The sequence below is a fragment of the Dermacentor silvarum genome, chromosome 10 (assembly GCF_013339745.2).
Source record: "Dermacentor silvarum isolate Dsil-2018 chromosome 10, BIME_Dsil_1.4, whole genome shotgun sequence".
Lineage (NCBI taxonomy): Eukaryota > Metazoa > Arthropoda > Arachnida > Ixodida > Ixodidae > Dermacentor > Dermacentor silvarum.
The window spans coordinates 5,886,186-5,909,719 of NC_051163.1; the positions used below are offsets into that span (position 1 = coordinate 5,886,186).

The window sequence follows — 23,534 nt, forward strand, 5'->3', positions numbered from 1 at the left end:
AGAAGTCCTCATCACCGACAGAGGCACGGCCTTTACGGCAGAACTAACTCAAGCCATCCTGCGATACAGCCAGACAAGCCATCGCCGGACCACCGCCTACCACCCGCAGACGAATGGCCTCACCGAGCGGCTAAATAAGACCATCGCCGACATGCTGGCAATGTACGTCGACGTCGAACACAAGACGTGGGATGCCATCCTTCCGTACGTGACCTTCGCATACAACACGGCCGTGCAAGAAACGACGCACATGGCGCCGTTCAACCTGGTCTACGGAAGGAGCCCAGCAACGACGCTTGACGCCATGCTACCGGACGTCACCGACGAAGAAAATCTCGACGTTGCCACCTATTTGCAGCGTGCCGAAGAAGGTCGACAGCTCGCCCGGCTGCGCATCAAGAACCAGCAGAGAATCGACAGCCGACACTACAATCTTCGACGACGCTACGTCGAGTACCAGCCCGGCGACCGTGTTTGGGTCTGGACTCCGATACGCCGGCGAGGACTTAGCGAGAAACTATTACGACGCTATTTCGGACCCTACAAGATTATCCGACGGATTGGCGCACTGGACTACGAGGTCGTGCCAGACGGCATTTCGCAATCACAGCGGCGCCGCGCACGACCCGAAGTCATCCACGTGGTGCGTCTTAAGCCTTTCTACGCCCGTTGACGAACTTGGGTACTTCGTTGCTTTGTTATTTTTTATTGTCTTTATTACACGTGGTTTATGTTTATGTTATGTTAGTAGCATCGGGACGATGTTTTTTTAAGGGGAGGGTAATGCCACGTGTACTTCTTTATCTTTTACCGGTGACCGCTCTTCACCGGCTCACAAACGTTAAACGTGATCGCTCGGCGCAGGACGCGCCTGTATCGGAAGTTTCTAGAACGTTATCGATGCTTCTTTCCGTTGCCTGTCTTCACTGACGCTTATGTTATCTGATTGTATGACCGACGCGAATTGTCTAGAACTTTCTGGAAGACACGCGGGCATCAGGGATTAATCTGGAACCTTCGATGACTCAGGTATAAAAGCCGACGCGTTTCGCCGCTGATCAGATTTTCGACGATCGCCGACTGTGTTCGCCGCTATCGTTGTGCTTCGAGTGTAGCTTTCTTTTGTGGGCACAGGTTCGCCCAATAAAGAATCAGTTTCGTCACACACAGTTTTACGACTGTTTTCTTCACCGTCACTACTACGTGACAATATGCACATGCGCAGATGCGCTTATCAAAACAGCAAAAGAAGCGCTTGACTGCGTGATATACGCCACGAGAAGTCGGATTTCTTTCGTGTGCAGATATTCCAGTAAATTTCTTCCAGAAATTCTTCCAGTAACAAGCGGGCTAGGTCATTGCAGTAATTGGCCATTGCCAAGAATCTTTGGTCCCTGAAACAATGCCTCACAACCGTAAGAGTTCACGTGCTCCACCAGGTGCAGTGGGTGTTCAAAGTGTGCTCCCGGGATCGGTCTTCCGGATTGACCGAGCTTCCCACAGCAGCTATTGCCCCGTGTCCATCCCCCTTTTCTTTCGTGCTGTGTTTGTTTCTAGCGCTCATTAATTATGTCAAGTGCTGTCACTGTTATCATGCTCCGTTATCGCAAATCACGATATTGCAGTATCAGCTTCCTTTGTCACAGCCGCTCCTACAGCCACTTCTACAGACTATGTGGTTGCCATAGCTGCAGTAGCATTGAATTATATTGAAAGAATTTTAACATGTGCAAATTCCAACCTTACAAGCACGGCGTACCTAACATGTATAATACCTATCTTTGAATATGCCTCTACTCTTTGGGACCCGTCTCAAGCATGCCTGATCAATAAACTAGAAAAAATTCAAGACAGAGCTGCCAGGTTCGTCTTGGGTAGGTGCGGTAGGAACTATAGTTGCACTGAAATGAAAAAAAAAAGAGTCGAATTGGGAATCACTTTCGTCTCGCCGAAACAAATTGCGGTTAAAACTCTTGCACCAAATATTTAATAACAGAACTGGAATTGATAGCGAAAGTTGCAACAGCCAAATTATATATATGGACGAACTGACCACAAGTACAAAATTGGGGAATACCAGGCCGGGACGAACTTCTATGCAAATTCTTTTTTGTAAGAACTATCGCTCAGTGGAATCGACTGACGCCTGGGCAAGTGTGCAGTGAGAGTGAAGACGTATTTTTTGTAAGCTTATAAACGCACTGCTTTAACGCCTTAGGGCTAAGCGGGGAAATGTATGAATAAAGAATAAAGAACACCCTCAATGACCGCCGCTTGATCCAGGGATCATACTCTTCATCGATTGCTTCCGGGACAATACACTCGGTGCGCATTGATTGGTGAACTAATGCGGCACTACATGTGACGAAATAATTCATACTTATTTTTGCGTCGCCAAGTGCACGAATGAAGTGACAAGATACCCGTCCCTGCACTGTGCTATAGGCGTCGCGTCGGACGTTACGTCACGCAAGAGTGACCTTCATGATTGACGCCTACATCAACCTGGCCCCATTGAACGTTCTATGCCACGTCATCAGACCCTATGAGATGATCGTCGACCACGATGTTGTAATCTACTACCGCCACCAAAGGGCCATTTTGTCGCAAGATCGTCATCAAAGTTTATTCATATCGGGATCGAGTGCCTACGTCACTTCCACCTGACACTGCAAATTCATTGACCCCGTGCCATCCACGTGGGTGTAGTTCACGGAGAAGAATGGAATGGGGCTTTATATGTTCGCCTGTAGGAAGGAAATATTAGTAAAAGCTAAGAATTACTTAAACTGCGCATGCCAGCAATCGAAGTACGTTAATATTTGCCTTCATAACCATGGCACGCGAGCTCATAGTTGCGTATAGCTGATACTATCGCAGTGGGGGCCCCGCGGTGTTACGGGACTGTTTACCAAGACTGTCGGGAGGACACTTATGCGCTTCCTAAGTTGGCATTTAAAACCTGAATAAGCATACCAGTGCAGGGCATTTCGTTCAAGCCTGGTATCCGGAAAGACACCTTGCGACCGAACGCATTGTCGCGCCAACATTCTGGCGAGTTAGTGCGAAGTAGAAAGCTTCAACGTTGTGCGTAATGTACGCTTTCTCAGTGCAAAAGTGCCCGCTCGAATATTCCACATGTGCGGTGGTGTTGCTGCAGAGACATCTTCGACAACAACGGGGGCCTCGGGGACGCCGCGGTTGCTGTTCTACTCTGCATGGGCGTCACGGCGCCGCACCTGATGGGCCTAGGCGGTGGCTTCGTCGCCCTCTACTACGATAAGTGAGCGGCCTCATTTGAACTGCGCACGTGCGACAGAACGTCCTGAAAAGAACCACTTCCGGTGGCAGTTTGGTGGCACGATTTCCCCGCGACGAAGGGACGCTCTCGTCGTTGGTGGAACGAAAGCGTGCGAAGAGAAGCGTAGTGCCGCGCGAGACGGGCTGTGCGGCGACTATTCGCGACTCCAGCCATTCATGCGACACCTAGCGGCGAGCGCCGGAAACCTCGTACGGAGGTCGGAGCGTCGGAGCAGACGCTCCGTCCGTAGCCTTCGCACTGCGATCGGGTGCGCGCTACCATCTACGAAACTTGGAATTATACTGTGTTTTGCAGTTTTGCGGCGCCGAACAGCCACATGGATTGCGAATCTTATCACAGCAAAGCTGCGATAACGGCAATAGCTGTGTTCCCAACATCTTGCTCGAGAAAGTTATCTTTCTTTTTTTTTTTTTTCTCGGCGAGGGTCGGTTTGTTGTTTGTGTGAAAATAACGCGATCCTGTTGCTTTGCAGTAAAGCGCTACAGCGAACTTCAGGAAGTTTGCGTTGAGGTTGTTACTGCCATCGTTATAACGTTCGGCGTATGCGCGCTGCAACATGCAGTTTCATGTGATAGCCGGCATGGCAATGCAGTTATGATGCAAACGTCGCCGTGGTACTCAAGCTTTCCTTCATTAAAGCTGGTATATCGGATACATGCGGCGCACAACGTGGAACTACGGAGTATGGTACATCAGCGAAAATCAGTACATCGGAGTTTCAGGTACTCTCGGGTAACGTCGGTAAATCATTCTATGTAAGCACCGCATGTACGTGCCAGCGTGCAAAATAACTATAGGGTGACATAGTAGTACGCCTTCCTTGCGACCTGGACACGCTGCCCGTGTAACTAGGGCAAATTCATAGGCGCTCATTTGAAAATGCGTAATTAACAAAGCAATTGTATCTCTTATCAGTGTCTGAAGGAAATTGGCAGTTCAGACGCGAACACAGTTTTGGCCACTTAAAGTGCAGGATACGTAAATAATAGAATAACATGGAAAATTAATTAGATTCATAATGCAATAGCTTAATTGACATTCATTTGCACAGAAACATTTGTTTTATTTCATTAGTTTACACAGCGGCCATAAGCGACATGTTCGTAGACAGCGGGTAGTAATCTTTGCATGGTCAGGCCACGCAGCACAAGCCAAACATGTACTTACATGGCGTGCAAATGTTTTTATTGTAGTAATCAGATCTTTCGGTTTCTTATTTATCGTTTTGTTCTCTACGAGGGAAACAATGCGCCGACTACTACAATAACTACAGCTAAGCGAAGCACCAGTCATGTTGTGCAAATCTTGAATGTAAAATAGATAACAGGAACGCAAAAGTAGCGGGAAAGGTTCACCACAGATTCATAGTGCATGCTTGCGATAAAGTGCAAAGCTTGATTTTAGGTTCGCTTGCTCTCTGAACTGAAAAGAGCGTGCAGAGTTTGCGCCTTCGCCGAACGAAAATGTTAAGCAACAACAATGAGAAAGTGCGTGCCGGCTGCGCATTTATCCGCATGTACAGTGGCAACAGCTGATCGAGCAAGTCGGTGCGCTTCTGCGGGCCATGTTAAACGTGCCAAACTGAGCAGGTTGTAAGATTTCGGCAATCCTGCCGAGGCCAGCGTGACGTATTCAACTTCGCCGGTCGCTGTCTCGCACGCTCGAAACACCGGACTATCTATCCGCGCCTTAACAGTGAATCAAAGCAGTGGTTGTAATTTTCTGACCATCCAGCAGTGCACGAGTACTTGGGTTCCACGACCAATCAGAATCTCGTGCGGGTCCGCTGTCACGCCAGATGTTTGCACACACCGTGCGACCACTTCATCCTCATTACCAACTGTGCCTCTCTCAGATCGGCTAAAATGATTTGGTCGGCGTAAGCTACTCGCTTTCCTTCCACAAAACGGCGCAAACCGGCATCACACTGCACGAAAATCATCAAACTACAGTGTACTGCACATCAAACACAGCGGTTGCGGCGACGCGAGGACCTCCGTATAGCCGCCATGTTGCGCAGCGCCCCCTGCAGTTCATTTGAGTTGCGATATGGCGCCAGAGTAGCGCGCGTCGTCTGTATGGAAACAAAGCGCTGCATTAGCGGAGGTTTGTCTGCGGCCGCTGCTGTGAATCGCGCCCACGCGTCACGCACGCGCTGCCTCTCGCGATCTCCTGATTAGCGATGCAGTCGCGCCACACTTCGCTCAGTTTGCAACGTGCCGCACTAGACAGATTGTCCGCGCCAGCTACGCTACTCTCAGCGTTCTTTTCGTAATATGAACTGTGTACTTATGTAATCATGATACAAAATTTTGACACGCGAAATGAAAACATGTTTAGAGCAGCGCTCTAATATTGCATTAGAGAGTATCGTAATCGACGGGGAATTTTTCTGCATTTGCTGTCAGCTGATTTTGTTGCAATAGCAATTATATGGACACTCCAGGCGCATCTCTTCCATCGGCGTCGCCGTGAGGTTCCGTATAAAGACCATGGGCAATAAAGTCGTCGCCGCGCGCCTATGCTCTATGTGCGAGTGAAAGCGTGCGAGGGTGAGCCGGCGATCACGGCGCAATCTCGCGCACGCAAGAGTGGGAAGCGGGAAGGGAGCGCTCCAGTCGCGCGCAACGCTCCGAAGGGAGGGTAGGGAGCTGGTGAGGGGGGTCGTTCGCCTCCGCGCCACCCTTTCGACCGCGCGCGATCGCCGGGCCGCAAGGCTCCGAGTGGAAGGTAGGGAAAGGGGGAGGCCGCGTCGTCGAACGTCGCGCGCGGCCATCCGAGCGGCTGTATCTTGGAAGCCATCGGCGGCGGGGGCACAGTCCTCCCTGCGCGGTGTTTTCGCGGCTAAGTTCGCGTTGGTGCGAGCGCTCGCACGAGGGTCAATTCGCTCGCTGCTGCTGCCGTGCTTACTCACCACAGCGTTTTGACAGCATGTTCCCCTGGTCATCGAGTGAGATGCGTTCATGTTTACTTGTGTGTGCGTGACACCATGCTTGTTAATTTAGTTAGTATGCCTATGTTTAAAAGTTTATACGGCCGATAAAACTACTATCCTTACTTCGCATAGCTGTCCGCTAGTTTGCTATCGCAATCGATGCTTCGCCTTTCGGGTGAAACTGCGACTTTATTAACACAGCGGCACTGTTTTTCAGGCGCTTTGCCTTCTGCCTTTGAAGCTTAAGACTGTGAGAAAGAACACCTTTCTTGGGAAGGTGACTTCTTATAGTTGACTTTCTTGTAAACAACAGTTTTCGATGTGATTTGCAATCTTGGCAAATGAGTGCTAGAATTAAAAATAAAAACTAACAGGCATGGTCAAAGTAAAGGAAAACTCACATAATATGACTATGATGCTACTAAATTCCTTGACTAAAAGGTACTTCCCATCGGATGTAACGTTTCCCGCGCACTTTAGGCTGAAGTAAGGGCATCCGTTGCTAGGTGTTGATGCTTGTAGCTTCACTGTCAAGTTCAGTACAATTCCTAATCAGGCATTGACGCTTGCACACAGAAGCAGCAAATCTTGCAGTACACTTGCAGCATCGCTGAGTGAGACAAAAGTTTTATTTGTGCACAGGAGCACAGGACGACGTGAAATATAGACGTCATTCACACATTGTCCTCGACAGGTCTTAAGTGCACGACCTGCCGATGGCCAATCACTAGCTTTTCGCGCTTTCTAATTAACGATGTTGCGAAAAGGAAGCCAGATGCTTGATCCTCCATGTGGTACCAGCACGAAAAAGGTGCAAGTTCCTGGAGCATTTAAAGTCTGAAAGGCAAGGATGCTGTAGCTTGCGCCTCGTGCATTTGTTGCTGGACATCGCCGATGTTGACGTCCTGGCACGGCTGGCGCAGCCTCTTCTAGTATTCCCGATGGAATGTCAGCAGATTGGAATCTTTTACAGCGAAGCAGTTAGGAGCTCACTCTTCGATGGTCGCTTCCGGATGTAGAAAAAAAAAACCCGCATTGGCCGTATGCTGTATCTGCGAGTGAAAGCGCGCGAGGGCGAGGGACGCACGCTTTCACGGGGGCGAACGAACGGCGGAGAGCAAAAGCGACTTCCCAGTGGAAGGGAAGTGGTGGGCGAGGAAGGCATCGAGGCTCCCTAGACAGTGCGTGTGCGTGGCCGCTCTCCCACTGCGGCGCATGCGCGCAGCCCTGCCGGCCTCTGCTGCCTGTGTCGCAGACTCTCTTTGGGCTCTCACCCACCGGTGGTGGGCTCTCGCCCGACGGTGGCGGGGTACAGCACTACAACAGCATTGAATGCCACAATCCCAATACCCTTGAACAGGTGGCGTACACGGTCACTCTCCGCCATCGAGGTGTTCACGCGGTGGCAGAGGGCGAGGACGTCCTCTATGTAGGAAGTGTACGACTCTCGCGTTTGCTGCACACACTCAGCAGCAAGCTTCTTCTGAGCGGACAAAAGAGTTCGCGAAAATTTGGCACAGGTGGTGTTTAAATGTGCCCAAGTTGACGAAATCGAGCTCATGGTTGTAAAACCAGGTTATATAGAAGGCGACGTGCGCAAGTTTTGCAGATTCGTCCCAGTGGTTGAACTTGCTCACGCGCTCGTATTGCTCTAACCAGTCTTCAATGTCGTCACCGGCAAGTCCAGCAAACACTGGTGGATCCTTCTGAGGGGTGGTGACCGTCCAAGAAGGGATATGCCACCGGAGCAGGCAAGGTGGATGTCGCGGTACTGGCCTGCTGGTCTTGGGACATGGTCGAGTGCAGTTGATAGAGGCCGCGACTCGAGCGGAGCTCCAGGTATGTAGCGTAGTTGAAGATGGAGAAGATACCAGGAGCGAGAGGGCTGAGGAACCGGACAGCACACTCCAACACTTGTGAGACACTGTTTAGGCCGTCAGACTCTTCATTATTCTCCCGAGCGAGAGCCCCACCACAAGGCCCAAAACGGTGATGATGAGTATGCACAAATGAGAATATGAAGCGTTTGAATAATGTTCACAATATGTATATCATGAAAGGAATACTCACTCGTTTAACCACAACAAAAATACTATTATTTTACTAACGTTTCGGCCGGTGGCCCGGCCTTCATAGGAGCAGGGTCACCGGCCAAAGCGTTAGCAAAATAATAGTGTTTTTGTTGTGGTTAAACGTGTGAGTATTCCTTTCGTGATTATTTCTACGGCTTCAGCGCACACTCCTATTTCACTTGAAATTTCACTTGAGATTTCACTTAAGACATCACAATGTTGCTTGAGAAACACATATCAAGCAACCTTGTGATGTGTTTCGAAATCACTCAGATTGCGTGAAAATACCGGACGCGGCAGCAACATGGCAATGTACACATAGTTACATCATCTGTGCGTTGAGGCAATGAAATGCAGCTTTAGCATAGCAAACATGAGGAGATGATGAAGGTTGTTATGTTTATATATATATATATATATATATATATATATATATATGCACACCTCTACCACGTGATCGGCTTCACACACACAGATACACTTTTCCGCACTTCGACACTCCGAGTACTAACGCATTAAAAGGTGAAGTTCCGGTGTGCGTGTGTCACTGGTAGTTACAAGGGATCAGTGGAGTGTCGCGTAACAGCCGACGCTGGCCATGATTCACCTGCGCTTGTTATAGATAGATTATAGATAGGCTTGTTAGGTTATACATATCTCTCTATTATATCATTTGAAGAACGCTGGGGGTGAGAAGCATAACAATTGTTTTCTTTGTCGTAGTAATACGTTAATTTCAGTGTATTTACTAGCGACTTCCTCATCGAAAATTACAGTTCGAAGAGAACTATTCAAGCCTTGGACGCCCTCGGAGTGTCTCCCGCCGCTGCTACTGAAGACGTGTTCGCGTCGGAGCCAGACCTCTCACTTCACGGCAAGTCTCGAGTCGCTGAGCTCTCCTTACGCTATGATACTAAGTCGTGTGGTCTTGCAGCACGGCTTAGCCTCATGAGTGCGATTGCAGCTAGCAGTCGACAATCTGTTCTGTTCTTTAGGCAAGATGTTCTCAACAGAAACTTCAGTTTCTCATGCTGGGCCTATAATCCGTTCAGTGCACGAAACTGAACACACATGGAAAGTTTCACCAGATCTATCAGATGTTTAAAGGAATACATCAAAAACTGCGTCAACTGAAAGCGAACCCCCTAAAGGTCCGCAATTACTTGTAAATGCAATATTTAGCTCATCCCTGTTCACGGAGATCTCTCAAGTTCGCATATATTTACATGCCATTGGTAAAGAGGATTTCTATTAGTTGCAGCAGCGTCCGCCTACTCTACAAATGTTATTTGGAAATTATGTAGTTAACTAGGATTTTATAGTGCACACACTCTAGGGCTTTCACTATTGTGTACAAAGGTTATGCTCGGCTTCTCCAACGTTTCTACTCGGCATTTTTCTCGTCTGCCTTTAGCGATAGTTTGGAAACCGTCCATTGACTATTGCTCCACGAGCGTGGGTGTGTTCTAACAGCAGACACGGCCCCGTTAGAGGCGAGCACGATGAGGACAGAACAGACGTGCGCCGAAGTTCCTCTAACTATCACTGTACCCATGTCACACGGGCATGTGTGAACTTTGTTGAGATAAGGGGTCACGAGGCTTCCTAAAGGAGTTCTACCACAGTGCAGTTGCGGTGGTGTCACACGGCCCATGAACGAATATTTACTAGAAGCCTCCACCATCCCCCCCCCCCCCCCCAAATTGCTTATGTACGTGGCCCCAAAAAAAATTCACCGCGAAGTACTTCTAAAACGTCATGTTTCAGCGAAAATAGGCATTATACGAGTTTCATGAAAATTTTGGAGGACGCTTAAGCTTCGCCTTTAAGAGTGCAACGCGATAGCATTCAAAGATCCCTGACTGCTTCTCACGCTTCCCGGCAACTGTAGCTTATGTAACCGTAATGTTTACCGGGAAACGCTGGCGGCGAACGCTATGCACTAAGGCGTGCTTTCTAGTATGGCCTCTTGCGTGGACCGATCTTCCGTTATTGTTTCGCGCTTTTAATATTTCAGTCTGAGAAGATTTAACATAAAAGTCATGCGTTGTCGGTGTGGTGTTTCGTGACATTTGTTCGTGGGCTGTCACTCTCAAAATTCCGAGGAATAACTTTGTAAAGAATGAGAAGAAAGGGAACCGAGAGACCCTTTTTTATTAATCGTATCATAAGAAGCTAACATGCAATGAAACCAAGGACAACATAGGGTAAATCACTTGTACTTGCTAATTCAGTTAAATAAAATGATAAATTAACAGAAATTAAAGTGGATGAAAAAAAAACTGTCCGTAGGTGGGGAACAAACCCAGGTCTTCGCATTACGCGTGCGATGCTCTCACCATTGAGCTACCGCGGAGCCGTTTTCCCATCCACTTTCTGGGGTATTTATGTTTTTACAGCTAGAACAACTTTTACAACTTTTTATTTGTTTTTACAGCACGTGACGCCTGCGGCAGAAAGGATGTTCCACATTCGCCCCCTAGGTTTGTGAGTAGTGGCGCTGGCTAACACTCCCAGGGTTAATTCTAGTTGTAAAGCATAAATACCCCAGAAAGTGGATGGGAAAACGGCGCCGCGGTAGCTCAATGGTGAGAGCATCTCACGCGTAATGCGAAGACGTGGGTTCGTTCCCCACCTGCGGACAGTTGTTTTTTCATCCACTTTAATTTGTGTTAATTTATCATTTTCTTTAATTTAGTTAGTAAGTACAAGTGATTTCCCCTATGTTGTCCTTGGTGTCATTGTTTGTTGGCTTCTTATGATACGATTTGTAAAGAATGTAAGACAAAGTGTGAGCAACTTAGGTGGTAAAATAAATATTTAGTGTCTACGGAGATCCTGCGTGGTTGCGGTTCGGAATTATTTTTCGCCAAACTACGCCAGGCGCCGACACCGGATTTTTGCGACACGGCGTTAAAAAATTCCCACTGCTTTTCCAAAAATTTAAGTACACTCACTTACCATAGCGAGGCAGACAGTGACACCGGCAGGCTTTTGCGCACAGCGTGGGGCGTCTACTAATGTTCACTATCCTTGGTGCGATCGCGGGATCTGACCACGTTATTCGCCCGGCGATCCTTTCTAGGTAAGCTTTCTCAGTCGTATACAACCGCGGCACGACACACGAACACCGATCCCCGCAGTGAACTAGATGGCGCCTGCGTGTTCAATTGAGCCACGCTATGGTTCCAGTGGGTACAAGACAGAAACAAGCATAAATGTAATTGAACAGTGTTTGACATGTTATCTCATATGCAACGAAAATTGTTATAATATTGAGCTAGCGTAAATTTATTGCAAACAAAAATTATTTGCGCAGTTGTACCGGAGAACACTGTGGGAACGACAGTATTGAGTTCATCCATCAATGATCCGAAGATCGCCGAACTCCATTAAAAAGCTCCGTCAAATATTCTTAGTGCAAGGGTCCGACTCCGAGTGAGTCTTCATCGAGGTAATGACAAATTTTATTCAAAGAAGCTCACGTTGTCCCATGGCACACAAGTTTCACTTTGAAAAAAAGAAATTAAATAAGCCTCGCTTTCTTTGTTTCCCTGGTGGAATGAGCACTGATGAAAGCTCCCGTCGTATACCACAGGAGCCAAGTATCCGATTGTTCCCGGTGCCTTGTCGGGCTACAAGCTCCTTCACGAGAAGCTGGGCAAGTTCGCGTGGAAAGACCTGTTCGGCCCCGCCATCGGAATCGCCAAGAACGGCTTCGACATCGGGCCCCACTTGGCCGCGGCACTCTCCAGAGCTGCCCAGGACCTCGAAGGAGCGTCGGCTCTCAAGTACGCTCGCTATATCGCACTCTATCGGTTAAAAGACTTCCCTGTAAAAAGTTCTGAAATCATGCTTGAAGTTTCAAGACTTCGTTGAGTATTTGATTCCTTTAGAATGCGATATAATGCAACCCCGCATTTATGTTCCATAGATGTCCATGGAACACGTTGTTCTAAAAGATGCACACATCCTATTGATATCTATATTTGGCCAAACAACCTAACAAATACATACCATGGATAATTTAAATCTCATCCAGATCATGTTGCTGTAACGTTGTAGGGATATCGCAGCTATACCTAAGTGACCTCTAACAGACGCTCACTTTAGACATCCACAGGTTCAGAGAACGTCTAGTGGATATTTCCAGTTGACGCTAGCAAGCTCGCTTGACTACCCGACATATCAGGGCCTTACACATAGTGTTCGCTATAATTAAAAGCCGGCAGATCCCACGCCCTGTGGGAATTGATGTTATGCGAAGCAGCCTACAAAGTTAACGAAACGACCATGAGAGCACCAAGACGTACGCGGCTGTTTCACGACCTACATGACACGCATGTCATGAGCCCGCAGGAGTCCCTTTAGCTGCACCTAAGAGACCGTAAGGCGAAATCCTTAGTCATGCTCATGACTATGACTTCGACCATCAACCTTTAGCCTTTTAACGCGAAAGCGTTAAGGAGCCCGTGTCGCAGAAAATCCGGCGTCAGCGTCGGGGTCGGCTTCGGCGTAAGCATCGGCGTCCGTGGCATTCGTAGCGGAGAAATTCATCCCGAACCACCCCGACCACATAGGCCATCCGCGTGGCGCAAGGGGTTAGCGAGCAAAAATTGAATTTCTTAAAGTAAAATTCGTCAGAAAAATCATAAAGTACGACTTACCTACAACCTACAGACATGATAGCGTCGGATTGTAATTTGAATATACGCACGAGAAAAAAGCCTGATGAGCAGCAATTAAGGGATCTTTGAATGCTATCGCGTTCCACTCTTAAAGGCGAAGCTGAAGCGTCCTCAAACTGATGGTGCGCAGCTCAAGCAAGCAACGCTCACGCAATTTTTTCTTCACTTAGTACCACATACGCACCCGTTCCATTGGATTTTGAGTGTTAATATTTTTTTTCGCTGAGTCATTGTCATTTTTCCTGAGTCATGGTCATGACCATGACTTCTACCCCCATGCTTTAGTGTTTCCTTCACTTAGTACCCACGTCCGAACCTATTTCAGTGGTTTTGACGTGTTAATCTTTTTTCGCTGGGTCATTATCATTTTAGGCGGCTGTTTTATGACCTACATGACACGCATGTCATGACATTCATGTCGTGACCTGTCATTTATGTTCATCATACACTCTTGTCATAGTATGCCAATTTTGGTACATACCAAGTTAACGAAACGACCACGAGAGCACAAAGTCGTAGGCGGATAGATTAGATAGATAGATTAATAGATAGATAGATTGATTAATAGATAGATTAGATAGATAGATTAATAGATAGATTAGATAGATAGATTAATAGATAGATAGATAGATAGATTAATAGATAGATAGATAGATAGATTAATAGATAGATAGATAGATTAATAGATAGATAGATTAATAGATAGATAGATTAATAGATAGATAGATAGATAGATTAATAGATAGATTAATAGATAGATAGATTAATAGATAGATAGATTAATAGATAGATAGATTAATAGATAGATAGATTAATAGATAGATAGATTAATAGATAGATTAATAGATAGATAGATTAATAGATAGATAGATTAATAGATAGATAGATTAATAGATAGATAGATTAATAGATAGATAGATTAATAGATAGATAGATTAATAGATAGATAGATTAATAGATAGATAGATTAATAGATAGATAGATTAATAGATAGATAGATTAATAGATAGATAGATAATAGATAGATAGATAGATAGATAGATAGATAGATAGATAATAGATAGATAGATAGATAGATAGATAGATAGATAGATAGATAGATAGATAGATAGATAGATAGATAGATAGATAGATAGATAGATAGATAGATAGATAGATAGATAGATAGATAGATAGATAGATAGATAGATAGATAGATAGATAGATAGATAGATAGATAGATAGATAGATAGATAGATAGATAGATAGATAGATAGATAGATAGATAGATAGATAGATAGATAGATAGATAGATAGATAGATAGATAGATAGATAGGATAGATAGATAGATAGATAGATAGATAGATAGATAGATAGATAGATAGATAGATAGATAGATAGATAGATAGATAGATAGATAGATAGATAGATAGATAGATAGATAGATAGATAGATAGATAGATAGATAGATAGATAGATAGATAGATAGATAGATAGATAGATAGATAGATAGATAGATAGATAGATAGATAGATAGATAGATAGATAGATAGATAGATAGATAGATAGATAGATAGATAGATAGATAGATAGATAGATAGATAGATAGATAGATAGATAGATAGATAGATAGATAGATAGATAGATAGATAGATAGATAGATAGATAGTGGCAAATGTTCGCCAAGAAATGCTTCGCATTTAATTATGTTCACAGCACACGCTCTGTGTTAGATCCAACGGCCAGAACGCCCACACAGCAAGAACAGGTGCATCGCGGGCACCCGTATGTACACGCGTGTCGAAGAAGTGCAGTGTATACTCATTCCTCTAGGCCTTCCGCCTGGCACAAGTGGCATATTGAATAATTTAAAGCCTTTAAAGCAAATTGTACCGGAAAATACGCCAAATGAATGTGCACATATCGGCTGCAGATACGACAGTTGAGGATCTTAAGTTGAACAAATGAGAAGACATTTCTGTCGTGTGAAATCTTGACAACAAAGCCTCTGAGAGGACAATTATCCATGTGTGAACCAAGAAACGTGTCTATGTCAAGTTGTTGCAACATACACTAGAAGTCATGTGATAAAATATAAGCCGTCTCTTTCTTAAGTCAAAGCAACATACTTTAGAAGTCCTCAACTTTTCTGGCAAAAACAAACGTGCCTGTGACGTCTAACAGATGTCGGTATTCGAATTAGACATTAGAACCTAATTCGAACGCCCCAGAGACATTTGTTATTTAGTGATAACTTTCGTTGCCGATACACATTTATTAATTAGTACCCACCAAACGCTGTCAACATCTATGGCTACCCCGGAGCTGGTTCTGTAGCTTTCTCGCTGCCCGCCTATCGTTTTTGCATCTTTCCTGGCTTCGGTATAAAGTGGGAGTCGTCTTATTTTCTTTTTAAAGCGCAGCTCTTAGGGGCACGTTCTTGCGGCGAGCGTCGGCGTACTTCGTAACCGAGCGAACGAGCACAGCGAAGGATGAAAGAGCGAACGCAAAGCGTATCGGGGGATGAAAGACGGCGATAGCGAAGAGGGTTCGAGGAGGAAAGCCGAGGAGGAAGGTATGGCGAAAGCGTGAGAAGAAAATAAATGCCGCGCAAAATGGGCTCTGTGGCGACGATGGCTACGAGATGGCGCCACAGTAGCGCGCGTGATCTGTTTACCGATGATGCCAACAATACCGTATATGGAAATAAAGCACTGCATGAGCGGAGGTCTGTCTGAGGCGGCTGCTGTGAATCGCACCCACGCATCACCCACGCGCTGCTTCTCGCGATCTCCCGATTAGCGAGGCAGCCGCGCCACACTTCGCTCCGTTTGTAACGTGCCGCACGAGACAGATTCTCCGCGTCAGCCAGTATATCGCTAAATGAAAACACGTATAGAGCTGCGCTCAAATTTCGCATGCGGTAGTATCGTAATCGTCGCTGAATGTTCTATCTCATTTTATTGCGATAGCAATTATATGGACACTCCAAGCACATTTCTGTCGTCGGCGTCGCCGTCATCGTCGCCCTCGCCGTGAGGTTCCGTATAAAGTCCAACGTCGATAAAATCGTCGCCGCGTGCTATACGCTGTGTGCGAGTGAAACGTTCTAGGGTGAGCCGGCAATCGCGGCTCGATGTAGCGCACGCGAGGGAGGAGGGCAGGCCAGAAGCGCGCAGTCTCGCGCGCGAGATATATATATACACATTCGCCGATAAAAACCAAGAATTTGCGTTGAACATAAAAACCGGACAAGGTACGTGGTATTAAAAAAAACGCGCTGGGCTGGACTCGTATCCCAGTGCAAAATTTCACGCCTCAAAAGCGTACGCGCGCTGTGAGATACGTTGTAGTTTTCCGAATTCAGTTCATCCGCCTATAGTTGTCAAAGTACAACGATATTTCGACGAAAGCATTCAGGCCATCCTTCTACAGAAACACACAGGCTGCGGGAGATGGCGTGGCTGCGAACCAATTTGGACTGGCTCCGATTCTTTATTAGCAAGCATATCTATAAGCATAAGGCTTTTTAGATTCCACTCACAAGAGAATGCGGCTGCCACGATTGGAATTCGAAACTACGACCTCGCGCTTAGCAAGTGACTGTGCCGTAGCCTAATTTCATAAAACGAGTCTTTTGTTAAAGGAAGGTGGTTCGCGAAACTTTCTATTCTACTTTGGCGTGGCTTCTTGCGGGTCGCTGTCTTACCCGGACTATTTTTGGATTATATGTATAAACGCTACATGTGCGGTGAATGCAAACGGACTGCATGCTGACCGACAAGGTTTCTGTGAGTGCACTTCTCTCCTGCTTAATCAAAACATAAATCACGACATAAACATATATTGTCGACTCACATAGGCGTTGTGGCTGCGCTGTGTCATGTGTCACTGAAGCGTACTGCGCAATCGCAGTGTCTTATCACTGAGGCTTCGCTTGTAAAGCCGACCGACCTTATACGCTGTTCACTTGTTCTCTTGCAAAATGACCGTCGCTCAGTAAATGCAGTAAGCACTGCAGTTTGCGTTGCGCCTGTCTTCCGTCAGTTTAACAATATGTATATCTCAAGTACACAGACCCCCTTGATGCAGTGCATTATAGCCAACGGCTCCTCTGATTTATTTGATTTTCTAGCATTTTTTTACTGGGTTTGTGCTACTTGGTATGTACCCATCCTTGTTCAGTTATTCGGAATATGTATGTGCCATTGTGGCACAAGCACACGGGCATACACCCGTGAGCAAAAGTATATACGGACCAGGGATTGCGTGCTAAAGTCGATTTTTCCAACTGCCTGCGAATGCAACTTGAAATTGAGGACTGCAGTCCGAACTTGGCATTGTGAACTTTCCAGTGTACTCGTTAATTTCAGTTTATGCATGTTCATTACGAAGAAATTCAGTTTTTTCGGCGGGCCTGTGGTCCTATATACTCACGGCTCACGGGTGTACGTGTGCCAAGGGGCCCAATGCGTTAAGTGTCACAAAAGGTGCACAGTCCTTAAATGTATCTAGATATGTATCGTAACTTCGCCTGCCCATTAATTCCTCAACACGCCCCATACATCTTGTTCGTCCTCGTCACATTCGCTGCGCAAACCTCTCGCCATGAATCCATCTCATTCGGTGTCTGCGTTTCAGCATACATCTTGTAAATGAAGCAGTGCATGAATACAAAAGTTCGGCAGTCTGTTACATTCCTGTAACACGTGAAGGCGAAAACCTGCTCCACACTTGATAATGCGCCGTCTCGCATCGTCGCGTTGCTGCTTTCGACTTAGCTGCGGCTTCGCGCCCTCGTATAGCGGGGTCAGACTCGCGCCAACGACGTTTCTCTTCGACTTTACGGTGCATCCTCTGAGCAGGGGAAAGCAGCACTCGCGGTCGAACGCCTTGCTCCCGCCGCTTCGCACGTCGCACCTCGTTTCTCGCTTGGCGAGCATCCCAGGCCGTAGCGGACTTCCTCGGCCTAGCGCTCGGCCCTCCTCTATCGCCGCCTCTCACGCTTCGCAGTCGACTGTCGCCACAACCGCCGCCGCGTGACGTCAGCGACGCGACAGCTGCTTTTTCTTTTTACAGCGAAGCTGTACATGGCTACCCCGCAAATTTTCTGCGTCCGTGCGCGTACACCATCGCGTCGACAAAGAACAATTTTCGTCTCCACAGCTAGTGTAATTTTGAGTTTCCGCGTAACAGAATTGTGTTTTCGCGTACGTTAAAATTACAATACGATGCTATCATGTCTGCACGTTGTGTATGTGAGTCGTACTTAGCAAATATTGTGACGCACTTTGAGCAATTGAATTAGCTGAATAACGCAGTTGCGCCAGGCGGCGGGTCTACTAGAATGAGGATATATGCTGCACTGCGGCACACCTGCGTGTGCGCGTGACGAACTCGTCCACACGATGTGTCTGTGCTTGATGAGTGGACGCTCTGTCCGTTGCATCGGTCGCACAGAGTGCGCTGCGACGGTAATCGATCGCCATTGCTTGTACAGCATTTAATTACCCATTCCATTAAAGCTTTTCTTCGGATAAGATTCCAACACGTGCGTGGAATCTGCATACATTTTTTTTTTCTTTCAGATCTCGCTTTTGGAACAAGCACCGCAACGCTCTTCTCCGTCAAGGTGAGAGGCTGGTGCAGCCGACCATGGCCAACCTCCTCGAGCAGATCGGCCAGCACGGCGCCGACTATCTCTACAAGGGGGTGCTCGCCGACGAGATCTCCAGGACGCTTGCGAATGTCGGTCAGTACCGCACGAGGTCTCGCATGCACGCCCGCCAGTGAAGCATCTTTTGTCCAGAAGGAACGACGCGTACAACACCGCGTACTGCGTCTTGTCCGGCACTGAAGCGGCATTCTAGACAAAGGAGGTGCGCTGGTATGACGCGCTATGGCTGCTGCCATGCTTGCTTGCTTGATCCTCATTTCATGGCGCTGACCCACTCCGGGGATTGGCCAAGAAGCCAAAGATTAAATGGAAGGGGGTGGGGAGAGAGACATGAGAAAACTTAAAAGAGAAAGTAAGGCCGGGTACTCTAGATATGTTTGATAATTAGAATACAGACTAACTTGGAGATATTGAATTAATCAAAAAAATAATAATTGTATATCAGCATCAGATTTGTCAGTAGTAGAATAATTTGCAATACATCATCAGCGATTTGGAGAATTATCCAATTATGGATCCAGAAGAATTAACATGGTATCCTCCTTGTGTCACATTCGCAAAAGACCAGGTAGATGTTGCTGTGGCTAAAGCTCAATATAAAGGAAGCCCCGAAGGAAAGAATATTTTGAGCATTTAAAGGAATGCCTAATTTTCGTAATGAAAGTTGATGTGGCTTCCTGTGATCTGCAAACGTTCAACGTTTTCACGTTCCTGACAGATAAGATTTAGAGTGCAAGACCGGACCTGTACAGGTACACATTTATTGCTGCGATACGGCAGCGTAATTTTGTGAGAGATTTCCGATGTTCGTGTGGCACAAAATTTGTTGTCTCATGATAAAAAAAAGCAAATTGTAAAATTTTGGTATTGAATTTCCAGTTTTCTAGTATTTTGGAACAGAGAAAGTTTTAGAGCGAAAGCTCTACTCCGCCATGTCTCGCAAAGTCATTCAGCGCGTCGCAGTGACCTTGAGCCGCCGGAGCGCAACTGTGGCAAGTGTGACGTCACGCCACGTGATCCGCTGCGGAGAGGCGTCTCATCTGCGCTCGCTCGGAGCCTCGCCGCTGCGCTACCACGTGACTAGGCGAGGGTTTGACGGCTGCTTCGCCGGCGCTTAGTCACTCAGTCTCGCCATGGATGGCGCTCCGGTTGGGTCGTCTGTGCGTGCGCTGCAGCGCAAGCGACAGCCTGAATCCAACAGTGGCGCACCGACCGGGGGGGTGTCGGGTGCTGTAACCCTCCCCCTGAGGCCGAGTTAAAGACCTTCCCCCGCCCCCCTCCACGCGTCTGGCCCCACCAGTCCAACGTGTACCTTCAGGGCTCTGTTCACATTGTCATTACAATTTAGGAAGTGGCTTGAGGTCGAATTTTCCTGATGAACAAAAACACTCTATCACTGTCTTGTATTTATTCATTCACTCTTAAATTAGCTTTAGTAAAACGCTGAAGAAATAAACATCGTCATCATCCTTGGTGGCATTATATTATTATAATTATTAGGCATTTTATTTGCTCTTGGATTCCTCTTGGTAAAGCAAGGAAATTGCATATCATGCAAAGTGCTTGCTTCCCGCCCCCCCCCCCCCCCCGAGAATCCTCCCCCCCCCCCCTGGCAGAGATCCTGGGTGCGCTACTGGAATCCAATCATCCAGTATATATAGCTACGCGGCAGGCTGCGAAATCTCAAGCAATACCATGTACTGTACTGTTTTATAGTACCATGTATTGTACTATAAGAAATACAATACCATGTTGACCAATCTACTGAAAAAATCGAAACGGCTATATTACGAGACAGAATTCTGCAAGGCTAGAAATAATCCTAAGAAACAATGGCAACTTTTCAATGAATTTTTAAATACACCCTAGCGTAGTATAACCATTGATAGAATAAATTATAAAAATGAAACCTGCACCGAATCATCCTGTATAGCCAACTCATTTAGTAATTACTTCTATGAAGTGTACAATAATAGCCCGATAGCCTTTTCATATCCGTTAAAGCGTTGCAATCATACCTTCTTTCTTTTTCCTGTCTCAGCCGATGAGGTCTGTTCTGCCATATTAAATCTAAAAAAAACTAGCCCAGGGCTAGATAATGTCTCTGCCTACCACTTAAAACTTGTTGCTCCTCGTATTGCTGAAATACTGCGCCACATAATTAATCTAATTTTAAAATGTGTCATCTTTCCCAGTTCGCTTAAGAAGGCCAAATTAATTCCTGTTTATAAAAAAGGTGATAAATCTCGGGTGTCCAATTATCGCTCAATCTCTATTTTGTCCTGCATTAGTAAACTTATCGAGAAAATATTTCTGAATCGTTTAAGCAGCTACCTAACAAAATTTAAACTATTCAAACCTTGCCAATTTGGTTTCCGTCCTGGCAGTTCGACCAGCTCAGCTTTTATAGCATTAACCGATTACATCAGATGTTATATTGATAGAGGTGAATTCGTTGGCTCAGTGTTTCTAGACTTTACTAAAGCTTTTGACACTGTTAATCATCCCATTTTGTTTAACAAACTAGAATCGTTAGGTATAACAGGTCCAGCTTTAACTTTTCTAAAAGATTTGTTACTTGACCGCGAGCAAACAGTCTGCGTAAGAGGTGCTTATTCCGAATCAAAAGTAATTAATCAAGGGGTACCACAGGGCTCAATACTGGGACCCTTGTTGTTTTGCATTTACATTAACGACTTATCTGATTTTCTTAATATTTCTAATACAATTCTATATGCTGATGATACCACCATTTCCCTGTCAGACAAGTCTTTACCAACCTTACTCCTTAAACTGAACAATGAACTAGCGAAAGTTGTAGAATGGTGTCAGTTGAATCACCTTATTTTAAACCTGGTTAAAACTCAGTTCATGAAATTTAAAACAAAAAAGAGGATGTTACCGTGCATACCCCAAGTTACCCTCGACAGTCACCTTATTGCTGCCACGGACTGTGTGTCATTCCTTGGCATAAAATTGGATCATAACTTGAAATTTACTAATCATATTGTATTTTTTAAACAAAAAACAGCTTACGGCATAAGAGCATTGATTAAATCACGAGCATTTTTTTTTCAGAACACGCATTACTATCTCTATACTTTGCATTCATTCATAGTCATATCACCTACAGTATTGCTTCCTGGGGAAACACATATATCTGTCACCTCTCGTCTATTCAACACATACAGAACCAAACCATTCGCATAATCACCAACAGTTCCTTTTACTCAGATGCTCTCCCGCTTCTTAAGGCTAACTATATTCTACCTGTGTCTGGCTTGTTTAAGTGTCATTTAAGTATTCTCTTCTTTAAATTGCTTAACAAACAGCTTGCTTACGAATTTGTAGATTTCAACTTGCTTACTAATACCAATTCCACTAGGTTTGCGCATAATAACAACTTTCTTCTACCTAAATGTAGCACCAACTATGGAAAAATGACGTCCTCGTTTTCAGCGATAAAAAATATGGAATGAACTACCACATTCTCTTAAAAAAACATCATCATTGAATACATTCAATATGAATTCAAGTGTTTTATTCTTTGTAAATAGTTTCATGTCCGATAATATGTTGTTCTGTATAATTACGCCTGTTGATATAGGCATTTCCTCGCTTTTTTGTATGTTACCATTGTATTGTATTTTGCGCGTTCTTTTGACTTCCTTCAACGTTGTTAATTTTGCTGCTTTAACCCATGCCTTGTATTGACCCTTTTCGCAGAGCAGTTTGTTTGAGAGAAACGAGATGCGCCATACCTCTCCTCAGCGACCGCGCACGAATACGAAACCATTACTGCTTCTACCTTGCTTCTGTGCGATCAGCTGTCGGAAATGCAACTGAGTTTTCGCTAACACACTGGGCTACAATCATGCTATATTGAATCATGTGGATTGAAGACGTGTGCAGTAGTTGGCTGGAAAAATAGTGACTGGAATGCTAAGGAATATAATGAATCTGTGTGGCCAAGTTCGCGGACCGCTGCTGCAACTGTCCCAACGTGTTACCGGCACTTCGTGGTGTACGCCTTTCCTCGAGGATACAAAAATTTGCTCATCCGCCAGCCTTGTATCGCTAACCTTCAAAGAAAGGGCTTCATCCCCAGAACGTCGGCAAGAGTGAGTACCACTCGTTAAACAATGACAAAGGGGGTAGCGCCGCTTTCTGTCATAGCAAGTTTCGCGCACGTTATCTATACACATCTGTCCCAAATGGCAGGAAAACTTACGCCCACTCTATCGCCGACTATCGCCGACGCACACTTCAATATATATGCGCACTGTATACGCACAATAAATGACGGACTACACCTATGGCGCACGAATGGTCGAAGCTGATTGTTTCGTGACGGTCCACAAGAATAAGCGAGTTACTAGCTGTAATATACATTTGCTACAAGGTATTACAATGTACAAAACAGCTACGTTTCAACCATTGTGCAAAGCAAGAACAAATCTATCGGAACTGAGCACACCCGCGAGCGATTAAGCAGAAAATAATCAGATAGTGGCCGCACCGAAGAACTTCACTGAGTCAGAAACTGACAAGCCAATGCTTCAAAATATTTGCCGAATAAATAACAAAAAGCACGACACACTAATCCCGACTGAATTCATGAGCGGAATGTTTGGATAGCTTGGAATACATATTTAGCCCTGCTTTTAGAACAAGCACCATATACGCTGCTTGCGCCGTTTGGACATAGCTTAATCAGCTCCGAAAGCGCTTTTGCATGTTCTCTGAAGCTGTGATCAAAGCTTGGTGTCGTCTACCTAGTCACCGTCTACGATATCTCCGAAAACAGGTTTTCTAAACTGCGCCGGCGTCATACACTTCCATTGTAAACAAGGAGGCAAC

The 23,534-nt window shown here is 45.8% G+C and overlaps 1 protein-coding gene across 1 annotated transcript in view; it reads left to right on the forward strand.

The window, feature by feature from the left end:
• Positions 1–23,534, forward strand: part of LOC119466583 (glutathione hydrolase 1 proenzyme) — a 59,963-nt gene that overhangs the window by 8,510 nt on the left and 27,919 nt on the right. Inside the window, exons 3-6 of the mRNA XM_049657425.1 lie at positions 3,161–3,283; positions 9,106–9,203; positions 11,928–12,120; positions 18,586–18,749. Coding sequence (XP_049513382.1) covers positions 3,161–3,283; positions 9,106–9,203; positions 11,928–12,120; positions 18,586–18,749 — 578 coding nt within the window. The remainder of the gene's footprint in view (positions 1–3,160; positions 3,284–9,105; positions 9,204–11,927; positions 12,121–18,585; positions 18,750–23,534) is intronic.